At 34.8% G+C, this 8,483-nt stretch overlaps 2 protein-coding genes across 2 annotated transcripts; both read right to left on the bottom strand.

The window, feature by feature from the left end:
- Positions 1-265: 265 nt before the first annotated feature.
- Positions 266-1,460, bottom strand: LOC148617774 (uncharacterized). Its single transcript, XM_088585316.1, has 3 exons — positions 1,334-1,460; positions 892-1,014; positions 266-617 (listed from the first exon to the last, which is right to left on the bottom strand). Exons 1-3 carry the CDS (start codon positions 1,406-1,408, stop codon positions 480-482), a joined length of 336 nt encoding a protein of 111 aa, XP_088441442.1. The 5' UTR covers positions 1,409-1,460; the 3' UTR covers positions 266-479.
- Positions 266-4,131, bottom strand: LOC148617773 (uncharacterized). Its single transcript, XM_088585318.1, has 4 exons — positions 3,912-4,131; positions 2,777-3,049; positions 1,982-2,295; positions 266-1,839 (listed from the first exon to the last, which is right to left on the bottom strand). The coding sequence occupies exons 3-4, from the start codon at positions 2,261-2,263 to the stop codon at positions 1,801-1,803; spliced, it is 321 nt and encodes a 106-aa protein (XP_088441444.1). The 5' UTR covers positions 2,264-2,295; positions 2,777-3,049; positions 3,912-4,131; the 3' UTR covers positions 266-1,800.
- Positions 4,132-8,483: the final 4,352 nt, after the last annotated feature.

The following is an 8,483-nucleotide window of genomic DNA, read 5'->3' as shown; positions in this document are numbered from 1 at the left end:
AATCCCACATATATAACTCTATTTGTAAGACACCTGTTGTACAATTGATTGTCATTTATGTTTTGAGGAGTAATCAAGGAAACCAAGGTTATAGCGGTAATCAAAGAGTAATCAAGGAAACCAAGGTTATAGCGGTAATCAAAGAGTAATCAAGGAAACCAAGGTTATAGCGGTAATCAAAGAGTAATCAAGGGAACCAAAGTCATAGCGGTAATCAAAAGAACGTAATCCAGGGACAAAGACCAGACATGGAAAACAATCACAATAAATTTTCAATATAGCTGTTGAAAAATGTTAATTTACACAATCCAAGGTTGAAACTAACGATTATATAACAAAGTATGTAGACACGTCATCTAGATGATTAAGTCGTGCTATAGTTATATCTATGAATTGTAAGGTGGTGGTTCGGCTATGCTACTCAGTTCAGATTGCTGTGTTGTTCGTACTGGATAGGTGGGATTCTGCTGTGTTATTATTCATCCAGTGGCTTGAACAAATGGTACACTTTGCGTCTGTAGAATTTGAATGTCGGGTCCTTGGGTTTGTGTATTTGGCATGGCAAGAACAGTTCCGGCAGCTGTCTGGGATGTTCCAAAGTAAACATAAGCAGTGCCCTAAAAGAGAGTCTTGACAAAAAAAAATCTTCTAAATATTACTAACAGAAAATGCAAAAAAAAACAAGACAGGATTATACATGTACACAAAAAGTGACGGCATTAATTCTATTCGTTTCAAACTTTTGTCTTGCTTTCATATTATTTCTTTTTTCGAAAAGTTGTCTTTCTGATGGACACGTTAATCTTTCTTCTTTATTTCCACCGATACGACATATACGAAAAATATTTAAATGATAGATTGACATGGATCAGTTGTTAACAATTAACTTACTTTCGATGGACCAAACGACGAACAACAGACAGAACCAGTTATACTTGCAATAACAACCTCTATAAAACTTATAAATGCAAGGAAACCCGGAATTGCCCCTAGACCACCTTCATTTGTCACACGCTGAATATAATAGATAATAGACACAGTTAAAAAGTAATAATTGTTTGTTTAACACAAAAATAAATTCTAAATGATAGAACCGTGGGCTCTTTTCCGATTTTCATTATCATCATAATCTTCATCATCGTAAGAATAATAGTTATCATTGTTGATTAAACAGTTTATTCTTTGGCTGTACGAATTTGAGCACTACTTTTAAGCACGACCGAGTTGCTCATTTGTTTTTGTTACTTTGTGTGTATGATTTTAGTTACTTTATGTTCTGTGTTGTGTATGTCTATTTTCCATGTCTGTTCTAAAAACAAATAATTGATCGTACCGAAATGGTTCCAAGCACACTAAGACTTAACACAGCCGGCACAATGACTGGGGCACCAACGATACACAAAACCATGTAGGCGATTTTCTAAAGGCAGAAGAAACATGATAAATGGAAATATCAATTGTTACAACATTTGAAAGAAGAACGTCAAATACCAAAATTGTGTCGAAACTTAACATTAATATCAGGAGCCATTCTAATGCGATAAATCGATATTTATTTCTGCTCTTTAGTTCATCCTATTTAGTTTTTACTTGATTCATAATTCCCGAATGCAAATGTGATACAGACATAAGAATAAAATTAATTTTACATTTGATTTTCAAAAGGAAATGTCAATTCAATTTCTTTGTTTTTTTTGTTTTTTTGTTTGTTTGTTTGTTTGTTTGGTTTTTTTTTCTTTAAAATCATGACTGTAGCTTGTTACTTTCACTTACCAAACTTCTCCATTTTCTTTGTCTTTGTTAGTTCATGAGAAAAGGGAAACTCCCATTCAGTAAAAACTACGTAAAATAATAGATAACAGGATATATATAATATATTTAATTTAAATGATTCAAGACCGAAACAAGGAGGAGTTATGGAATAGCTGCCGTTTAAACAATTTCGTTCACGTTTTAGCATGTTTGAAAATATACAACTTACCCAACCAGATAGAATAAAACACATTATATCAACTTCTAAAAGTGGATTTGCATTCCACATATAATGTGGACAATTCCAATTGCCATAGTTATTAGGACGATAAGTGTAGGAGCAATCTACAGACTTGCGGATACCGGCAATAACGACTCCAGTCAAACTCAGAATTCCACATAGTATTCCGAGATCTATCTGAATGCCACCAGTTATTTTCAAAGTTCTTATTTTGTATTCTCGATATTCCCTCTGGTAGTCATCGGTCGATGTATTGTGACCTTGTTCCATCTTCCAGATTGCTTCCGTCTTCCATTAAACACCTATAGGCGGATGACAAAACATATCTTTTAATTATATATTTACTTAAAAAGCATTATCATAGTCAAACTGTCAAGTTATCAATGATTTTAGATTCATTAAAAGAAAAAGTAATTGCTCATCCAGGTATTTTTGGTATATTTATACGGAAAGTGAATATATACAAAATGACCATTGTTAAATCACGATCTCTCACATTCAAATTTACTGCATCATCAAGTGAATACCTGTGACGTATTGTATGAACATCATTTTCGAAAGTAAAACATTGAACTCCACATTTGACATGTTCTCGAAGTTCAACTAGAAAAATAAACAAACATTGTAAAGAAAAAGAACTATACAAGCATGGAAGAACTTAATGTTTTTTTTAATTTATTCCGTGTTGATGTAAGGCACGGAGTTCTTTTATCCAAAACCCTTTCGTTTGATAACCTGACATGTTAATTTATTGGAAGTAAGGGATATTTTGTTATGTCGCACCTGTGCTCATTTGAATGTTGTGACAAGGTTGTTTGGATTTGTCATCATATTGAATGTCAGAGACGGAACAGCGAAGTTAATAAATCACATCTGTAGTCTACGTTACAAACTATTCTGTAATGTTTACTCGTGACCATGCTAGTAAATGTTGACGATTGTGACATCTGTTCGCAGCATTTACAATTTTGTCACCACATGAACGACCTCCTTTGAGTTAAGCTGTTCTTAGATATTTCTGCCCGTACTAACAGGTTACGTAAACTGTCTAGCTATCTGAAAGCAATTATAGATGGCTCAGGAGGAATTTTGGATAATGTGGATTTTTTCTTGACAGAGGTCCAGAATGTATATATATATATATATAAACTTATAGAAGTCTGTTAAAAATTACCAACGATGTTAGAACTATCAAATTTGCGATGCAAATTTTTAGTCTTTTCCTCCGCGGGAATCAAACACGTACCGCTGTGACATCTATGGCAACACCGCCTGCACGAAGTCCAGCGACCTAGACCACTCGGCCAGCTAGGCTATATATTAATATAGCTTTCGCAGGCAGGTCCTTCATTCCTCCTCGTAGGATTAATCTAGGGCTGTAACTTAGTACACGATGTATGGTAAGACGAGACAGTTCATCTATGTGTTATTATGTAGGATAAAGGATCAAATTAACGATACATGTAAAAACATCAATATTATACAATCGTCTCAGAATGTGACGTCTCTATTCGCTATACAACTCACTCTGCATTTTGTATGTTTTTCTTTTATTAAACGTTAAAAAGTATGTTCATATTGAATAACCTAACACCTCAACACTATTTTAATTATATATTTTTTATACTTATTATAATATCATATATGTGCAATACTGCAGAAATAAGAAATGATTTTAACTGATAAACAAATGCTCTTTTTTTTAAAAATTCCAACATTGATTCGTAAACGTAATAATATTGATCCTCTAAATAATCCATTAGTTCCCTTTTTCAATAAATAATTCAAATATTACGACTGTACTGTAAAAGTTATTAATTTTGTTATAACAAATCTGTTTCCACACGAATCAAGACTTTCTGACCTGACCTGAACTTTTTGACCTTGGAACAAACTATCATTCGTAGTTAAATCTTACCTGATTCTAAAGAGAACTGTCCCTGGATGACCAACAAACTTTTAGTTGGAAAGTTTCACACGTCTATAATTGAGGGAAACAAACGTTATCGTATTCTGAACAATTCTTTATATATTGATTTTTACAAATATTATGAGAACACGTCGCTAGCCATTAAAATAGTTTCAAAGATTAATGGCTTAAGATGTTTTTTGGTCTAATAAAGACTTTTACCAGTTAAACTTCCTCTTTTTACCGATACACTATATATCACTCTTATCAGGGACAAACATGTTTACGTTGCAGATAACGAGACTGTGACTGAATTTTATTTCATACACCAGTCGAATCCTTACTTAAGAAGCCAGGACCATTCCGGTGGTTTCAAAGTTTTTGCAGTTTTATCTTTCATATTACCATTTGTCATATAGACTTCCTTCTTCATGCTTTCCTTCGTAAAAAGCCTAGAGTTCAACAATTTAGTATTTCTTTTATTAACCTTCATTTACATCATGTCAACATTTGACAAAACACGATTATATATTCGCAAATATGCAACTAGGACTAGTATAAGCTATTGAATAGTATGTCGCGCACAGAAAATCCAATATTATTCCGTTCAGATTTGCATTTTATAAGTTTCATTTATTTGTATATTATTTTCGACTTTATTTTATGTTTTCCAAGCCATTGCATCAATCCATTGAAAAGGTATGTATTGTATGACTTTATCTATCTTTCTCAAGTTTGAATAGACCTTTGAAAGAGTAACCAAGGGTACCAAGGTTCTAGCGAAAATTAAAAGAAACTAATGCAGGGACAAAGAGCAAACGTGGAAAACAGGCATACACAACAAAAAACATTAAGTAACTAAAATAATACATATAAAGTAAATAAAAACAAATGAGCAACTCTGCCTCCACTACAAATGGGAGCATAAACAAGGTGCACCGGAAGGGTAAGCGTCCTCTGCTTTTCTAGAAACACCTTCCGAGTTGCTCATAAAAATTCAAGTCCGGGATAGACAAAAGAGAAAAGGAAAACTATGACACGATGAACGAATCAATTTTCATGGTGCAGATGGATACACTGTAACGATCCACGAGTTCATGATGTCGACCATAAAACTTCTGTAGTGATGGCTTAAATCTTGTAGCAACATAGAACTGTTCCAGAAGCTTAACTGTAAAAAGTCTAGGGCGATACAAAAAGTTTGCGTAGTATGGCGAGATCTGGCATAACGTATGAGTTGTGATATGAAAACTCCATACGCAGGTGCTGAAGGGATGTTACCACAGATGAAAAGAAAGTTGACAATTAAGAATGAAAAGTTATTATGTTTGTCGTAAAGTTTGGTCAATAGTTTTCCTTTACCATCGATCTCTAAGTTTAGGTCAAGATGTGAGGTTTACTTCACAGTGTCTGTAGTATCCTTTATCTTAAGTTCTTTGGGATAGATGCGATGTATCAAATCCCCGAAACTATAGTACGTCATCGAAATAGCAGAAACTGAGATTTAATGATCTAGTTACACGATTTTTCTTATTTTGGATCAAATCAGCTATTAAGTCAGCCTCATAAGAGTGTAGAAATAGGTCAGCAAGTAGAGGAGCACAATTTTTCCCATTGGAATGCCGACTGTTTGTTGCAAAACGCGTCCATCACACTGGACAAACATGTTGTCGATCAAAAATTCCATCATTTTGAAAACATTTTTTCTGTTGTATATTTGGAAAATGAATTGGAATTATTTTTTAACAAAGTATGAAGTATCTTAAAAAAAGAATATAATAATATCTAGGTGTATCATCTCTTTTGGAGAAGCAACGATGTATAATGTTTTTAGTCGTGATTTTAACTGAGTATGAAAAATAGAAGTATACAGTGTCGAAAAATCATAGGTTTTAATGCTATTATATCCTGATAATAATTGAGGGTCTCCAAAAAGATCTTTAGAATTTTACAGGATCCACATTATATTAATACCACTATGGGAGTAACTAGAGTTGTGGTAAGACTGGAGACTCTCTTTGGCAGCTGTGCGTATAGAAGTTAAAAGTTTTGAAAGAGGTTTGGTGGTACATTTTGCAGATTCAGCTATGTAACGTTGTTTGTATGGATTCATGTGAAGTTTAGGAATCCAGTACATATATGGTAAATCATCATCATCGTTAGTAGAGAGACCAAAAAAGTATAGCATAGATTGATGGTTATCCACTATCTCTTCTTTTGAGAGTGTAGTGGTAGCATAAGTCTTATCACGTAGTCTTATTATTTTCTACGTCTACCTCTGATAATAAACATTGGATGTAATACGTTTTGCAGACAAAAAAATGTCGTTTTGGGCTTTGTCTGCTGTAACGACAACATGGAAAACGACCATAATGGCTGTTTTAATAAAGAATGGATGCGCTCCCATTTTTTCTATAGTGAAAATGTAGTTCACCGCACACACGTTTATGTTATTAATACAGTGCGTGTAACGAGAGACTGACCTCTCGCAATAGACGAGGTACAAAAGCTGGGATGAATTTCTTTCGACCTATCAGAACTGGAGTGTCGCCTAGCAGAGACTTTAATTGCAAAACAATTCCAACTTTTAACATTTCCAACTTAGTTACAATCAACACTCAGATTGATTACACCAGCGCTAACCTTGAAAATGCAATACCAATTTTATTAAAATCACGCCTGAACGAAAGTAAACAATCCATATCACGAACACCTTTCCTGAAAAATATCGCTACAACATCTTCAAATTGTGATAAATACTTAAAATTTATTTCGTTGAATGCTAGATCAGTAAAGAACAAGATCACATCAATATGCGACTATATATTATCTACTCGTGCAGACTTGTTCGATAACCGAAACATGGCTTGGAACTACGGTAGACAAAGGAGTCATCGCAGAACTGACTCCTGACGGGTATGCCATCGACCATATTACATGAACCGGACAACGAGGCGGTGGAGTTGCTTTGATTTACAACACATACCTGGACGTCAAATTAATCAAACCAGATAAAGCTTTTACTCATTTGGAAGGTTTACAATTCAATGTTGGAACTATCAAAAAACATTTACGCTTGTGCATTGTTTACCGCCCACCACCTTCGCGAACAGACAATTTTAAAATTGCTAATTTCTTCGAAGAGTGGCATGATTTCCTAGATCAACTTGTTGTAATTGGTAACTGGTAATTTGAATTTTCATCTTGACAATCCGAATGACGTCACTGCCCGTCGATTTCTCGTATCTTTGGAAGACCGCGGATTAGTGCAACACATTCAAGGTGCGACTCATATCAAGGGACACACTCTCGATGTAGTCATCACAAGAGAGATTTCGTCAATCCTCTTTGACACACCTTCAATATGTGATCCATATCAATGCTATAAACACGGTAACTTTTCTGGCGACCATTACGCCCTCCACTCTTAACTTCGTATATCAAAACCATCGAATCAGAGGGGAAAAGTTTCCTTTCGCAAATACGGCGAGATTTTAATGGACGCTCTTATTCTCGACATACAAACTTCATGTGTTCAGGATGTCGATAAACCTGTTGAGCAACTTGTGAAAGCATACGACACCGACATGAAAACGATCGTTGATAAACATGCACCATTAGTCTCGAAAGATATCATAATTCGACCAAATGCGGAATGGTATAACCATCATCTTCGTACAGCTAAGGCAGATCAACAGAAAGCCGAGCGTAGAATGAGGAAGACTGGGCTAACAGTAGATCGTGAAATATTTAAAAATAAATGTAGGCAAACAAACAGACTTCTCATACAAATCAAGAAAGACTATTACTCTAATAAGATATTTGAAATTGGCAACGATCAGAAAACAAATTTTACAGACTTACTAATAATCTAATGGGGAATATCCATCAAACAGCCCTCCCTTCACATCAGAGTGAAAAGGATCTTGGGAACAAATTCGGAGAATTCTTCCTTGGGAAAATACCAATAATTCGTAACAAACTCAGTGCCAAGTCAATCACTGCAGACACTACACTGGATATCTTAAGAGCTGACATAAAGTTCACCGGTGAGCCATTGACAACCTTTTCACTTGTATCATGTGAGTGATGTCATCAAGTACAAAAGATTATCTCATCAGCTCCGTCTAAATTCTGTGAGCTCTATCCAATATCAACTAATATTATCAAAGATTGTTTAGAAACATTGCTGCCTACAATTACAGGCATTGTGAACAAATCCTTATCCGAAGCAACAGTACCACCAGCATTCAAGAGAGCAATAGTGCGTCCACTACTCAAAAAGGACAATTCAGATAAGGAGATAATGAAGAACTATCGTCCAGTTTCAAACTTACCTTTCGTTTCGAAAGTAGTCGAAAAAGTTGTTGCATCGAGAATTGAGTGTCACTTAAAATCGAATTCCTTATATGATGATGTTCAATCAGCGTATCGAGAATTCCATTCTACTGAGACCGCCCTTCTACGCGTCCATCATGATATCATGTCTGCTCTTGACAAAAACTGTTGTACCGTACTTTTGATGCTAGATTTATCCGCGGCATTTGATGTCATTGACCATAATATTCTCATGAATCGTCT

Source organism: Perna viridis, chromosome 5 (genome assembly GCF_037379345.1).
Source record: "Perna viridis isolate PV_CMFRI_1.1 ecotype Kerala chromosome 5, ASM3737934v1, whole genome shotgun sequence".
NCBI classification, from domain to species: Eukaryota; Metazoa; Mollusca; class Bivalvia; order Mytilida; family Mytilidae; genus Perna; species Perna viridis.
The sequence above is the reverse complement of the archived record's forward strand: the minus strand, read 5'-3'. Positions and strand labels throughout refer to the sequence as shown.

Coding starts and splice junctions, on each gene's coding strand:
- LOC148617773 (XM_088585318.1), bottom strand. CDS start 2,263: ATGGAACAAGGTCACAATACATCGACCGATGACTACCAGAGGGAATAT. Junction 1,840..1,981: donor GTTTTATTCTATCTGGTTGG/GTAAGTTGTATA, acceptor TATTTTACGTAG/TTTTTACTGAATGGGAGTTT.
- LOC148617774 (XM_088585316.1), bottom strand. CDS start 1,408: ATGGTTTTGTGTATCGTTGGTGCCCCAGTCATTGTGCCGGCTGTGTTA. Junction 1,015..1,333: donor GTGTGCTTGGAACCATTTCG/GTACGATCAATT, acceptor TATTATATTCAG/CGTGTGACAAATGAAGGTGG. Junction 618..891: donor CGTCGTTTGGTCCATCGAAA/GTAAGTTAATTG, acceptor ACTCTCTTTTAG/GGCACTGCTTATGTTTACTT.